Source organism: Palaemon carinicauda, chromosome 5 (genome assembly GCF_036898095.1).
Source record: "Palaemon carinicauda isolate YSFRI2023 chromosome 5, ASM3689809v2, whole genome shotgun sequence".
In the NCBI taxonomy this organism is placed as follows: Eukaryota; Metazoa; Arthropoda; class Malacostraca; order Decapoda; family Palaemonidae; genus Palaemon; species Palaemon carinicauda.
In genome coordinates, this window is record NC_090729.1 from 147,196,372 (window position 1) to 147,211,783 (window position 15,412).

Genomic DNA, 15,412 nt, shown 5'->3' on the forward strand with positions numbered 1-15,412 from the left:
TGACGAGGTCCCAAGGAGAGTAGGGTCGTCGTCAGCAGGAAAAAGTGTTGGAGGGGCGAATGCAAGCTGTCGCCTTGTCCACGCATAGAAGGTCCAGAAGAGGGCAACAGATGGACTTTGCAAAGCTCCAAAGCATAAGATGTTGAAGAGAAGAGTCCTTCCTGGCACCACGCTGAAGAGACGAAAAAGGACTTCCTTCGAAGGAGGCGCAGAAACCCCAAAGGTTCACCATACCTGCAACACATCTGCAAGGGAAAATGGCTCCCTGGCAGCTGGAGGTGAAGTTACTGCTCTAGGGGAAGCAACTAACCCCCAGTACTCTGGGATTGCCAAGGAGTTAGTAGGTCAGCGCTCCTGCTCAATTGTCCCTCTTAGGAGCACGAACGAGGAGCTTTTGAGAGAGATTTGAGGGTGCGAAAAAAAGGCCAACGTGCTTTTCTCTCCCCTAAGGAAGAAAGATTGCGCTTAGCCTTCTTCTTTCTGCGCCGCCCAAATTTCTCCCATTGGAAGGCAGGCCCCTCCCTACACTCTGTACAGGGCGAACACTGCACGCAACGATGCCCTCTACACGAAGGGCACAGAGAGTGCGGGTCAGTATTCAGCGATGACATGAAGGTACTGCACCCAGCACCCTCGTGCCCAGGACAGGTCCGCATGAAGGCGATCCGAAGAAAGCCCACACACCTGAAAAGAAAAAGAAATTAATGCTGTCCAATGACAGCCTTGGGAGAAGAGAGAGGAGACGCCCACTCTCTACCAAGCCAAAATAAAGTGACCTGGCTCACAGCTGTGAGAGTATATATAGAGGTGGCTGGGTAACCGCCAGCCACCCAAAGCTAACCCGCTCAAACAGTTAGGCAGGGTTGCCACCTCGCACCTTAAGTCTAATGACTACCTTCCAGCTTCGCCGAAAGATAATCCTAATAAATAACTCCAGGTTTGTTAGTATGGGACCAAATAGAAATCCACTTTTGATGGCATTTGTCGATCATGAAAATGCCTTTGATAGTTGGCACCGGCCTATTTTGTGGATTGTCTTGCGTTATTAAAGAGTTCCTCTTAAATATATAAATTTGATCAAGTCTGTCCTATCAAATGAATTTCCAGTGAACAGTGGAGTACAGTAATCCAAGGGAATGTGTTTTCACTTATGTAGTTTATCCTCCTCATGGATTTTGTAATGCATAGAACAGTTGGGGATGGTGGAGAAGGATTGGACTGGATTGGTAATAGGAAATCAGCCAACCTAGAGTATGCCGATGACACTGTCCTTATTAGCAGAAAACCAAAGGATATGCTATACTTGCTTACTAGAATACATGAAATATCACAGGAGGTTCGGCTCAAAACATATAGAAGACAGATAGATTATGAGAACGGAAAGATGAAATATCATTGGAAGGAGAAAGGATTAATGAGGTAGAATTATTTAACTATTCAGGAATGATAATCTCCAATACATGGTCTTTAGAAATGGAGTTTAAAGAAAGATTGAAAAAAGCAGTTCAGACAATGGCTAAGTTGAGATAAATTTGGTCAAGCCCTTACTGGTTTACCATTCGGAGAACCCTAGGGCCTTTAATGCACAGAATGTGGATAAGGACCAGCTTCATGTTTTCTGGCGATCCAACTCGAAGGCCTGGGTCACTTGGCAGTTCTTTGTCCAATGGGTTAATCAAGTTTTCGGTCCTTCTTTGAAGATGTATCTTCATGAGCATAAATTGCCTTTAAAGTACCTGCTATGCCTTGACAATGCACCCGCTCACCTCACCCCCCCCCCCCCCGGACTCGAAGATGATATCTTCGAAGAATTCAAGTTCATAAAGGTGCTGTATCTTCCACCGCTATCCTCCAGCCCATGGACCAGCAAGTCATCTCAAACTTCAAGAAGCTCTACACCAAGCACCTATTCAAGCAGTGCTTTAATGTCACGCAAAGCACAAACTTAACTTTGCGTGAATTTTGGAAAAGCCACTTTAACATCGTGCACTGCTTGAAGATCATAGATCAGGCTTGGGTGGGATTAACTCGACAAACCCTCAATTCTGCCTGGAAGAAGCTGTGGCCTGATGCAGTTTCTCCCCAAGATTTCGAGGGTTTTGACCCCGAACCTGATCACGTGGTGGGTGCAGCGGAAGACGTAGAGGAAATCGTCTCCCTTGGCAAGTCCATGGGTCTGGAGGTTGACCCAGATGACATCACGGAACTCGTCGCCGAACATCACAACGAACTTACTACAGAGGAGCTCAAGGAACTCCATGCTATGTCTGAGCACATGAGTGATGACGAGGAAGGGATCGAGGAGGTAGAACATGTGTTAGGTTCGGTGCAAATAAAAGAGGTGTTAGGAAAATATCAAGACGTGGTCGACTTCATCGACAAATACCATCCAAAAAAATTGCAGGTTTGTCGTGTAGTTGCGCAGTTCTATGATGTTTGCCTAACTCATTTTTGAAACATTCTGAAAAGCCGTACCAAGAAACTTTCTATCGATAGCTTCTTTAAAAAAACTACGAAGCGAACTCGTGATGAAGAGGAAGGAAGTGGTTCAAAGAAAACGGCAAAGAGTGAAGAGAAAAAAATTCAATCAATTTTAAGTGTAGAGTGAAAGTGATTAAAATTAATCATCAAAAAGAAAAAAAAAAATGTAAAAAAAATATAAACTATAAAAAAAAAAAAAAAAATAAGCTAAGTTGGGTTAAAGTTCACTTGGTCTAAGTTAGAATAAGTTACGGTAGTGTACGTTTATTGTAGTCACCCTCTCTACCTCCTCGCCGCCCGTCCGTCTCCTCTCTATGTAGCAAGACCGACACCTGCGCTGGACTTTCTAAGGTAAAGTGACGCTAAAAACCCGTTCTTATCTATTATTTCTTTATAATTATTCTTTTTTACATGTCTATTATCTAATTTAGAGTGCATATTGTCATATGTAATTATGTGTAGTAATTTATTGAGGAGTTATCATAGGTTTTTGGGCTCAACCACGGATTAATCCTATTTCAATGTATTCTTTATGGGAAAATTTGTTTCTACATCCGAACATTTTCTACAACCGAAGTCGGTTGTGGAACGGATTAAATTCGTATGTAGAGGTACCCACTGTAAGTCCATACCAATAGCGGATGCTCCCCTTAACTGGGCTCCACAAGGCACTAGAAGAGTTGGAAGACCCAGGCCCACATGGCTGAGGAGTATGAAACATGAAGTAGGAGATGATGAATGGAGAAGTATTGATTGAAAAGCTCAAGATAGAAACAACTGGTGAAATCTAACCGAGGCCCTTTGCGTAGGAGGAGGAGATGATGATGACGAGATAAATGGAATTGAATCATTTACTGTAAAACAAAACCTTAAGTTTTCCTATGACACTATCAAAGTTACAGCTTCTGTAAGAAAAATCTGAAGGACTTTACCACAGACCCTCCTTCAAAATTCCACAAAGTAAATGTGACTGATTCACTGATTAATCCTTGTCTATTGACAGAGCTTTATAAATTCAATTTCCTTACCAGTGTCCCTTAACTGAAGTATATTATACTCTTCTGGAACAGTAATATGATATGATAATTACCTGTTTAAAGCTTTAAATGTCGATCATAAATGGCAGAGACATATAATAGGACAACGTTCATTAGTCTGACCATATGTAAACATGATCAGTGTCCAAGCCACTCTCTATCTAAACTAACCCCATAGAGGTGATTTGAGTATGTGACTTTATTTTGGGGAGGGATGGTTGGGCTATACAAAAACAGAAGTCTATAGGTATATGAGGACTGCCATACATTAGCAACCAATCACTTGCTGTGTACCATCCTTTTAGCTGGTATAGTGGTAACATGCTAACCTGCCTAGCCAGCACATTGAGTCCTACTTTGAACCATGAGTAAACTATAAAAAAAGAGAGAGAGAGAGAGAGAGAGAGAGAGAGAGAGAGAGAGAGAGAGAGAGAGAGAGAGAGAGAGAGAGAGAGAGAGAGAGAGAGATATGCTAGCCTGCCTAGACAGCACATTGAGTCCTACTTTGAACCATGAGAGAGAGAGAGAGAGAGAGAGAGAGAGAGAGAGAGAGATATTGATTTATATCAGTAGAAGATAATACTATCAAGATGATAAAATTCAGTTTACAACTAGTGACTTCAGATAGCAAGATAACGATTTATGTACCATCAAGACTCTTACTCACATAGAACAAATGTTCCTTCAGTAGTGTGACAATTATATCTTTTAAAAAACAAAACATATTTCTGGTGAACAATGTAACTATTCAGATAAAAATGAAGACCAAAAATAAAACTTAAAGAAAAAATAAAAATATTTTACTGTATCATTATAGATAGGTATGTGTAAAATTGGAAATATTTTCAACAAATCACAAGGGTCTTTACATAGAACAGTTATACAAACTATGCATCATCATAATATTGAGGATTATACCTTTGCAATGGTGATGCAGAGTCTGTATATTCCAAGTATAAAAAGCAGGACAGGTAACTAATAACAGTTCAAATCATTAACCTCTGCATCCACTTCTGACCTTTGCATGCTTGCATCACTGCAAATGCTACTGTCTTCATTCTTACAGCACTGTAGTTCAAAAGTTTTACAGATAAGCTTATTGACCATTTACCCAGCATGACAATCATTATTTTCTTAAGCTTGTCAACTTTTCATTATCTATTACCCCAATTTTGAAATATTCTATTAGGAATAAAAATATATTTTCATAATAAAATAAACTTTTGAACATACTTACCCGCTGGTTATATATAATAGCTTTATTTTTCTGACCATCAGAAAATTCAAAACTTGCGGTGATCGCACAGATATACCACATATATACTAGCGCCACCACGGAGCTAGGCCAAACTCTCCCTCCTAGTATCAGATTTTCCATGCCCATAGGTCTCTAAAGGAAAGGAAGGGGGGGATTTTAAGTTATATAACCAGTGGGTATGTTCAAAAATTTATTTTATTATGAAAATATCATTTTTAAAACAATTAAACTTACCCGCTGGTTATATATAATAGCTTATTGACACACTTGGTGGTGGGTCAGAGACGGCAAGATTAATGGAATTTCCCTGAGTTTAATAAGCAATACTTAGCTTAAGGGTTCGTACATATTCAGGAAGCTGACTTCAATGGTTCTCTGCCTTAATAAGTCTGCTATCCTTTGGGAACCAGCGATCCAACCAGGGGGCTGAAGAACTCTAGGAGCTGACAAACGGTGAATAACCTAATGCTGACAGGACCTCAACTAATACCCTTGTTCCGGGCGCTCTCAAGGAACAAATGACTACCTGACTAAATCAAAGATTGCAGAAGATTGTCTAACAATTTCCTCCAATCCTAGAAATATATAAAAGTTCCAAGAGAAGAAAAAGGGTACTAGGGATTAAGGGAGTGCAGTGGTAGATCCTTCACCTACTACTGCATTCGCTGCTATGAATGGACCCAAAGTGTAGCAGTCCTCATAAAGAGTCTGGACACATTTTATATAATGTGATGCGAATACAGATTTACTTCTCCAAAACGTTGTATCCATTATACTTTGCAGAGAACAATTTTGTTTAAATGCCACAGAAGTTGCCACAGCTCTAACTTCATGAGTCTTAACTTTTAAAAGCTTAAGATCTGCCTCACTAAAGTGTGTGTGGGCTTCTTAAATCAAAAGTCTTATAAATATGATAAGGCGTTTTTAGACATAGGTAAAGAAGGCTTCTTGACGGTACACCAAAGAGCCTCTGAACTGCCTCTTAAACCTTTAGTCCTGTCTAAATAGAACCTTAAGAGCTCTAACAGGACACAGAACCTTCTCAATTTCGTCACCCACCAAGTCAGAGAGGTTAGCAATTTCGAAAGATTTTGGCCATGGGTAAGAAGGACGTTCGTTCTTGGCTAGAAAGTCAAGTTGTAGGGAGCATATAGCTTTCCCATTTCTAAAGCCAATGTTTTTGCTAAAAGCATGAATCTCACTGACTCTTTTAGCTGTAGCTAAGCTTACTAAAAATAGTGTCTTTAAAGTCAGATCTTTAAAAGAAACAGAGTTCAAGGGTTCGAATCTGTTACTCACAAGAAATTTTAAAACCACGTCCAAATTCCAGGCTGGTGAGTCTTGTTGACGTTTCCTAGAGGTTTCAAAGGATCTAAGGAGATCCTGAAGGTCCTTATTATTCGAGAGGTCTAAATGTCTATGCCTGAAGACCGCTGCCAACATACTCCTATACCCTTTAATGGTTGAGGAGGAGATATTGTGCTTTCTTCTAAGCTCTAAAAAGAAATCAGCAATTTGAGCTACAGAGGTACTGGATGAAGAAAACTGAGTTTGATTTACACCATGCCCTAAAAACTTCCCACTTGGATTGGTACACCCTGATAGTTGAAGTTCTCTTTGCTCTAGCAATAGCCTTGGCTGCCTCCTTCGAAAATCCTCTAGATCTTGCGAGTTTTTCGATAGTCTGAAGGCAGTCAGACATAGAGCTGGGAGGTTTAGATGGTTCTTTGCTAAGTGGGGCTGTCTGAGAAGATCTATTCTCAATGGCAAGCTTCTTGGAACATCCAGCATCCATTCCAGTACCTCTGTGAACCAACCTCTTGACGTCCAGAAGGGGGCTATTAACGTCAATCTGGTTCCCTCGAGAGACAAACTTTTGTAGTACTCTGTGTAACACTTTGAATGGAGGAAAAGCATAAACATCTAGGTGCAACCAGTCCATCAGGAACGCGTCTATGTGTGACGCCTCGAGATCCGGAACTGGGGAGCAATAATTCTCTAGTCTTTTGTTTTTTGAGGTTGCGAATAGATCTATAAGGGGGCGACCCCAAATCCGCCAAAGTTTCTTGCATACATCCAGATGTAGCATCCACTCTGTGGGGAGAACTTGATTCCTCCTGCGGAGGCTGTCTGCCCTCACATTCTTTTCCCATGAATCTTGTTAACAGGGAAATATTTCTTTGATGTGCCCAAACGAGAAGAGTTCTTGCTAACTCGTAAAGAGGCCTGGAATGTGTTCTCCCTTGATTCGCTATGTAGGCCAAAACTGTGGTATTGTCCGCATTAATTTGGATAACTTTGTTCCGCACTAGGTTCTCGAACCCCTTGAGAGCCAGTAGGACTGCTAACAGTTCCTTCTGGTTGATGTGGAGACTTAACTGTTGATTTGTCCAGACCCAAAATATCTGATTTTCCTAGTGTTGCTCCCCACCCCGAGTCCGAGGCATCGAAAAACAACACAAGGTCTGGGCTCTTTTGTTCCAGAGAGAGACCTTCCTGGAGCCTGTTTAAGTTGTTCCTCCAACAAAGGCACTCTTTTATCGGTTCTGTAAGAGGAATGCTCTCCTTGTCGAGACTGTCCTCTTTGTTCCAATGGCAATTGAGATGGAACTGAAGGGGTCGTAAATTTAGCTTCCCCAGACAAACAAATTGTTCCAGTGAAGAGAGGGTTCCCAGGAGACTCATCCACTCCTTCACTGACCAAGACTTCTTTAGAAAGGCACAAAGACTTAGGAGAGCTAATTGTATTCTTGCGGGTGATGGAAAAACCTGAAAGGTCAGATTGTGAATCTCCATCCCCAAATAAAAGATCTTCTGTGAAGGGATCTATTGAGACTTCTCTACGTTCATCAGAAGTCCTAGCTCCTCTGACATCCATTGTCAGACGCAAATCCTCCAGACAGCGATTGCGTGATGGGGCTCTCAGTAGCCAATCGTCCAAGTACAAGGAGGCTCTGATGCCTCTTGAGTGGAGCATGCTTGCTACATTCATCATGATCTTCGTGAAGACCAGAGGGGCGGTAGTGAGGCCGAAGCATAAGGCCCGAAACTGGAATACTTCCTTCTTGTAAACAAACCTTAGGTAACATTTGCAGCTTGGGTGAATTGGAACATGAAAATAAGCATCCTGGAAGTCTAATGAGGACCATCCAGTTGCCTTTCCTTACTCCCGCAACAACTGAACTTTGGGATTCCATCGTAAATTTTGTCTTCTGGACGTAGTTGTTGAGGGCACTTACGTCCAGGACTGGCCTCCATCCTCCCGAGTTCTTGGGAACCAGGAACAACCTGCTGTAGAAGCCTGGTGATTTTAAGTCTCATACCCTCTCTATCGCCTCCTTCTCTAGCAAGAGAGACATTTGGAGCTGCATGGCTTGCCTCTTTGATTCCTCCTTGTACTTGGGAGAAAGATCCACTGGGCTTGAAATTAATGGGGGTTTCGAGATGGAGGGAATTTTGTAGCCCTTCTTTAAAACTTGGACGGACCATGGGTCTGCTCCCTTCTTCTCCCAGGTCTGCCAGAATCTGCTTAACCTGGCCCCCATTGCTGTCTGAAGGTGCAGGCAGTCAGACTCTGCTTCTGCCTGACCTAGAACCTCTCTTTGCTCTGGTCCTTCTGTTATCGGATCTGAAGCTGCCTCTACCAGCTGTCCTTCCACGAAAAAACTTTGTTGTTTACGGGAAGGTAGAATCCTCCTTAAACCCACGGGTGGAGAAGGACGTTGGAAGAACCTTCCTTGCCGATTTTGAGACCAGGTCGTGAGTAGCCTTTTGGGTAAGGGCAGCAGCCACCTCCTTTGCCAGTTCCTGAGGGAAAAGTGAAGGAGAAAGAGGAGCATAAAGCAACTCTGATCTCTAAAACGGAGTGACTCCCATGGAGAGAAAAGAGCACATAGTTTCTCTCTTCTTAACAACTCCGGCTGTGAATAGGGCTGCCAATTCATTTGAACCATCTCTTACAGCTTTGTCCATGCAGGACATTATATGAATAAGATTAGGAGTCTCAGGGTCCTTTAAAGCAGAGACACTCTTTCCCAAGGTACCCAGAGACCAGTCAAGAAAATTAAAACTTCAAAAGCTCTATATATGCCCTTGAGAAGATGGTCAAACTCAGCTATGGACCAAAAGATCTTCGTTCTTCTCATAGCTAAGCGTCGAGAAGAATCTACCAAACTCGAGAAGCCGTCCTGAGCAGAGGACGGAACTCCCAAGCCTAGGACACCTCCTGTTTCATACCAAACGCTAGATTTGGAAGCTAACTTGGCTGGAGGAAAAGAGAAGTTCGTCTTTCCCAAAATTCTCTTAGACTGCATCCAATTCTCCATCAATTTCAATGCTTTCTTAGAAGAGCGTGAGAGAACCATCCTAGTGAACCTTCATGTTTTCGATGATAATCCCACCGTAAACTCCGATGGAGGGGAGCGAGGAGCTACAGGAGTGAAGCTGTCAGGAAATAATTCTGAGAAAATCAGCATAATCTTCCCGAGGTCAACAGAATGTTACGGAGTTTTATTTCCTTCCTCCTCTGAGGCAATGTCCAAAGGCTCATCTATGGAGGAATGATCATCATGATCCTCTTCAAAAATAATAGCAGCAGGTGTAATCGCATCTAGTTTCTGAAAGGCACCGCTCGCGAGCGCAGGCGTCGGGCGCGCGATCAAGTCATTCAGTTTGTTTACTTCCTTGGCGCTCACTAATGTTGCACTTGGCGTCACGTTCGTGAGCATGCTAAACTGAAAATGACTGACGCTTGGTATCATGGCCTGCTTGACATGCGACGTCACGCTCTTTTTGTTTTAAGTCGCGCCATGTCACATTCAGGCGCCTGGCGCGTGACTTCGCGCTCAGCTGCCTGGCGCTTGTTGTCGCGGATGGAATGAAGACGCTCGGCGTCACGCTCAATCACTTGACGTTTGCTGTCAAGGGAAACAGGTACTCTATGAGTACTAGCAGACCTTGCAGAAGCAGTTCCATCACCCCAATCAACATCGCGTGTAAAGGTAGGCCGCCTGTGCAACATCACGTCACGATCGGAATCATGACGAACCAACGCTTTGTTGAGTGTGGGCTGATAAGAATGAATAAAGGTTGATAGTTGCTGCTTCATGTCAAGGAGCATAGACCACTTAGGATCAGGGTTCGGCGAAACAGGAGTTAAAACTTCCCTAGCGAATTCGCCCTCTTCATCGCTCCCATAACGCTCCACATAAGCGGGAGATAGAATCCAGTCTGCTGGGAGTGGTGGTGCATGCACCGTAACACCAGACTCAGGAATAATATCCGACTCAGTCTGAATTATCCTGTCAGTTTCCGACATTTTGTGAGTCCGTTTAGGAGACCATTGAGTAGGCAATTGAAAACGCTCTGACGAATCCCAACGGCTAACAGCCAGGCGCTTGCGGTGATGGATCGTGTCGCTGCGCGCCCTCATCCGCCTTTCTTTTAAGGGGTCTGGGAGCTTGACGTCAGACTTTGCCACGCTTAGTTTCATCTGAGGATGAGGATAAAAAACTAACCTCACCTTTACCATGGTGAGGGTGAGCGATCTGTGACACAGAGCCAACAGGAACGCTCGAAGGTACGTCAGCGCGTTTGATGACGCCTCTCGTTTCCTTTCGCCGATCGACTTTACTTCTCCCATGGGCCCGGGAGCTTGCAAGAGGTCTAAGGCTAGGAGAACGACAGGAACGCGCATACGCACTCTCCACATCACTGAACACATTAATAGCACTATCAATATTACCACTTTTTAGCAGATTAACTTCGGACAAAATTTGGTCTCTGTCCGCTGCTAGCGATTCCACCCTCGCACCAAGAGCCTGGATCGCTGTCATCATATCTTTCATTGTTGGCTCTGATTGAACAGGATTAGGTTCAGGATCTACCAATACAGGAGAAGAATTAGGTTCAATGACATTTGAAAAAGATAAATCCCTTGAACGAGAAGAACTACGTCTGATTCTATCCCTTTCTAATTTACGAGAGTAACGTTCATAAGCTAACCACCGACTCTCGGATAATTCAAAGCATTCTTGACATCTATCCTCAAAATTACAAATCTTATCCCTACATTTAATGCAAATTGTATGGGGATCCACAGAGGCTTTTGGAAACCGAGTTTTACACCCTTTTACGCACTTCCTATATGAAGGGGAGGGGTCAGCCATTTTGAAATGAAAATAGAGATATCAAAGTCAAGCAAGGGTAAAAAAATAATCTAAATAATCCAATTCAATGGATATTCAAGAGAATCCGTAAGCGAGTCCAATAATTGCGAAAGGCAAAACCAATAAACAACTGTACACCACTAAGAACACTGTTAATTCATGATAAATGGCGAGTGAATTTCCAAAGCTCTTGCCAATATGGCAGCAGAAGAAAATCTGATACTAGGAGGTACAGTTCGGCCTAGCTCCGTGGTAGTGCTAGTGTATACCTGGAATATCTGTGCGATCGCCGAGTTTTGAATTTTCTGCCGGTCAGAAGAATAAAGCCATTATATATAACCAGCGTGTAAGTTTAATTGTTTAAAAACTACTAACCAGAATGGAAAATCGATGTTGTTCTCCTCTTCTTTGCTGACCTCTTCTGCTGATTGTCACGAACTCGGTCACTCCGGCCATTAGGTAATTTACTTCGATTAGGTCGACCTCCACCATTGTTTAAACTGCTGGTGTCATCAACTTGAAAGGTAATAAATCATATCTTATTCAACCACGGAAAAATTTAAATTCTAAAAATATTAAATATACTGTATGTTGTTACTCAATCACTGGGAAAAACAAAAATCAGTATATGAGAGAGAGAGAGAGAGAGAGAGAGAGAGAGAGAGAGTGTGTGTGTGTGTGTGTGTGTGTGTGTTTAAAAAAATAACACACTCTAAATTTCCAAATGAAAACGCTATCAATAACAAACAGAGGAAACTGGATGAACGTTTTCATCCAGCAGAAGCTGAGCTCCAACTGATGAAAGGACTTAAAAGATGCTGTCAAAAGACATAGGAAATCTATAAAATGGAATAATTGCAAGATATCAAATGTCTACCGTAATGGATATATTGTACATCTAAATTCACAAAATTTATCTGAAACCACCTGAAGTGGTGACTCAAATTTAAAATTGTATTGAATTCATATTCTGCTATATAGCAAAAAATCAGTGAACAGTGGTTGCCAGTTTTTATATGTATAAAAAACACAAGCCTACAAGAGGTCAATCACCAAGTGAATCTCCACAAATTAGGAGTAATATCATAATAATGCAATACAAAACTAAAATACAATAATAAAATAAAAAAGCGAACGTCAATGGGGAAGGAGCCTATTCCTTCCACGGTAAGCCAAGAAGACTTCAAATTACATAGGTGAATGGGAATGTAACTTGAAGACTCATACTTGGGGCTTCAGCAATAAATATGTGATGAAATTCCTCCACAATTCAAATGATGACATAAATCTACCGATAGGTTTTTAAACACACAGAAAGCCAGTTTAAGCTCTATAACGATAACCCTCGAGACAGATTTCTTTTATACAGTAGTACAGGTATGAATATAAGCTTGTAACCTTAAATGTTTTCTTAAGAAACTTACTATTACAGTGTTAAATGGAGCAGCTACCTAAAATAAAATATGAATCCTCTATTTTGCATAAGTATCATTACAATGAGAGAGAGAGAGAGAGAGAGAGAGAGAGAGAGAGAGAGATTGCAGTTTTAATGAAAGCTATAAATGTACTAAATGAAAAATATGATAGGTTATGACACAGTGTTTACGTAATATTAACTGTATAGATACTATGAATGAGTTAAGAAATTGTATAAACTATACTGTTACTGTATTCCTACATGCATAATCTTGAGAGCGGCAGCTAGACAGCTGATGTGGTCACAGCCAAAAGTAAATAAAAAAGAAATCAACAATAATAGATTGTTAAAATACACTCAAAATTTAAAACAAAAGTACATAAATACTTTATCAAAGTACAAATAACTATTTAAATAATCACAACCTTCTAGAATGTTTCCTATAAAATAGTGTTCTGTTTACAAAATCAGATGCAGTTTAAGCAGCAATTGGAAATGAATTTATAGACAGGAAATCTTTTTGTGCCGTATTTAATTGACACTTTTATTGGAAAGAAAGATGTTGGTTTCTTCTTCTATATGTAAGTATTGTATAGAGAGAGAGAGAGAGAGAGAGAGAGAGAGTGAGAGAGAGAGAGAGTGTGTGTGATAAGGATGGAAGCGAGGCAAGCGGCAGCCGACAGTGATGACAAGAGTAGAATAATGCTTCATAAAGTAGTGTGAAGCACATGGGTAATAATCTATTTTACAATAAAATAATTAAGAATGTGTGTTTTCATATTGTTTCTGTGGACTCCAAATACATTAAGAATGTTTATTCAAGTTTCTTAGTAACAAAATCCCAAAATAGACAGACTTTCTTAATGTCCAGGAACACAACACCCCCTATTCCCATCATTTCTTATGGAGAAATTATGTTCTGTTAACAAGACCTCTCCAGGAACATAACCATCGCGTTAACAGGGAGTTAACTGTATATTGAAAAACAAGTAAGAAGGCCAGCTTCGAATAAGAACATGAAAATGCCACTGGCATCATATCTGTTAATAAGTGTCAGTGATTAACTGTAGCACCAAAGACGACATTTCCATAGTAAATGGTCAATGTTAGTTCACTAATTGTTTATTAAAAGAAAAAAAAAAGAAAATTTCGCCGTAGAAATATCGGGTGTTCACCATTCAGTGGCAGCAAGAACTACCAAGTGCTTGACCACTGCCCTAACATGATTGCAAATTACTTTAATAGCATTATATCGAAAACTATTATAATTTGTTTTAATAAAGCACAAAGAAATTTAGCATCTGATTAAATGAAATAATTAAGACTCCAGTTGCTGTAAGAAAATTTTTTAAACCCAAGTTATATCCGCACTTAACTAAACTTTAGAAAATTTAATACTCAAGCTATGCCCGAGTGCCGAAGTCACCACACACAAACACAAACACAATATATATATATATATATATATATACAGTGATGCCTCAGGATATGAAAGTAATCCGTTCAGGATACGGTTTCGTATCCTGAGTCGCGTTTTACATGTAAATAGCCTAATCCATTCCAAACCTTACGAGAAGACACCTTTTCTTCCATAAACACGCTAAACTGTGGTAATAAACATGCAATGCAGCCATTTCTATCATTCAATAATTAACCCAACCGTTAAAAACAGCCTAATACATTCCAGAAACCACTATGAGATTATTCAATAATGTAGTTATAGCCTAGTTATCCCCCCCCAAGCCCTAAGAAAACGGTCCGTTTTCTTTACTACTGTATAAAAGTTACGGTACTGTATGTAAAGCATTTGGATCAGTGAAGGTGTATTGTTACCTGTACGTACACCTAAATTAAGGATTGATACTCTGAAAAAAGGTTAGTTAATTAGTGTAACAAAAAAGTTGAAACTTGCCTTTTGATTGAGACGATGTCCGATAGCGAAGTCGCGGCAGAGGAGGGTGGCATAAGGCAGAAAACGTAACAAGTGACAGACTACGTACAGTAATTTACACACTTAACACATTAACGCTTAAACTTTACGAAATAAAAAAATGGCAGAAATAATTAACACTTAACATTACGTATGGAAAACTATAAACTGAAAGAAAAAATTACTTTAACACTTAACGGTAACATAAAACTTAATTGATTTTTTTTTTTTTGCTTTTTTATAACTTTACGTTTTTCATATTTTCTAAATCTCTTCTACTTCATCACTTTCTTTTTTCTGTTTCTTTTCTTACTTTCACCTTCTAATTCTTCATCCCTTCCTCTTTTCTGTTTCTTTTCTTCACTTTCACCTTCGTCTTGGCCTACTAATACCGCTGGCCTCTTTAATAAGAAACTATCCATTGAAGCTTGTTTCTGCCTACTTTTCAACACATTTCTAAAATATGTTAGGCAAACGTCATTGCAGTGTTGAAGCGCACGGTTGGTATAAACTTTTTCTGGATGTTCCTTTTCGACGTAGTCTGCCATTTTATGGAAACATTCGAGAATTTCCTTGATGTCTGCCGTTTTCAAAGGTGTAACATCCTCTTCATCACCGCTAGAGAATCTGCTCTTGAACATCACTCACTTGCATCGTCTCCAACTCCTTCAGGTCGTCCGTCGTCAACTCCTCGTGGTGCTCCTCGACAAGTTCATCTATATCCTCCGCGCTAACTTCCAGCCCCATGGACGTTCCAAGATGTACGTTGTCAGCCACCTCAGACTGCTGAATTGGTTCAGGATCGTCAACGATCTCGGCTTCGCCTCCAGGCTTCCCGAACCCCTCGAAGTCTCATGCAGAGACAGCATCAGGCCACAGCTTCCTCCAAGATGAGTTCAGGGTACGCCTCGAAACTTCCTGCCAAGAGAGATCGATGAGTTTGAGGCACATCACGATGTTAAAGTGATCTTTCCAAAATTCACGCAGAGTGAGGTTTGTACTCTCTGTGACTTGGAAACATCTCTGGAAGAGATGCTTCGTGTACAATTTTTTAAAATTTGAAATAACTTGCTGGTCCATGGGCTGGAGGAGAGGGGTGGTGTTAGGCGGTAGATATAGGGA

General features: G+C 41.0%; 1 protein-coding gene across 3 annotated transcripts in view; it reads right to left on the reverse strand.

Moving 5' to 3' along the window:
* Nucleotides 1-15,412, reverse strand: part of LOC137641534 (uncharacterized) — a 150,014-nt gene that overhangs the window by 74,271 nt on the left and 60,331 nt on the right. For all 3 annotated transcript variants that reach the window (XM_068374183.1, XM_068374181.1, XM_068374182.1), the window contains exon 4: nt 11,319-11,459. In XM_068374183.1, the coding sequence (XP_068230284.1) occupies nt 11,319-11,459 (141 nt within the window). The remainder of the gene's footprint in view (nt 1-11,318; nt 11,460-15,412) is intronic.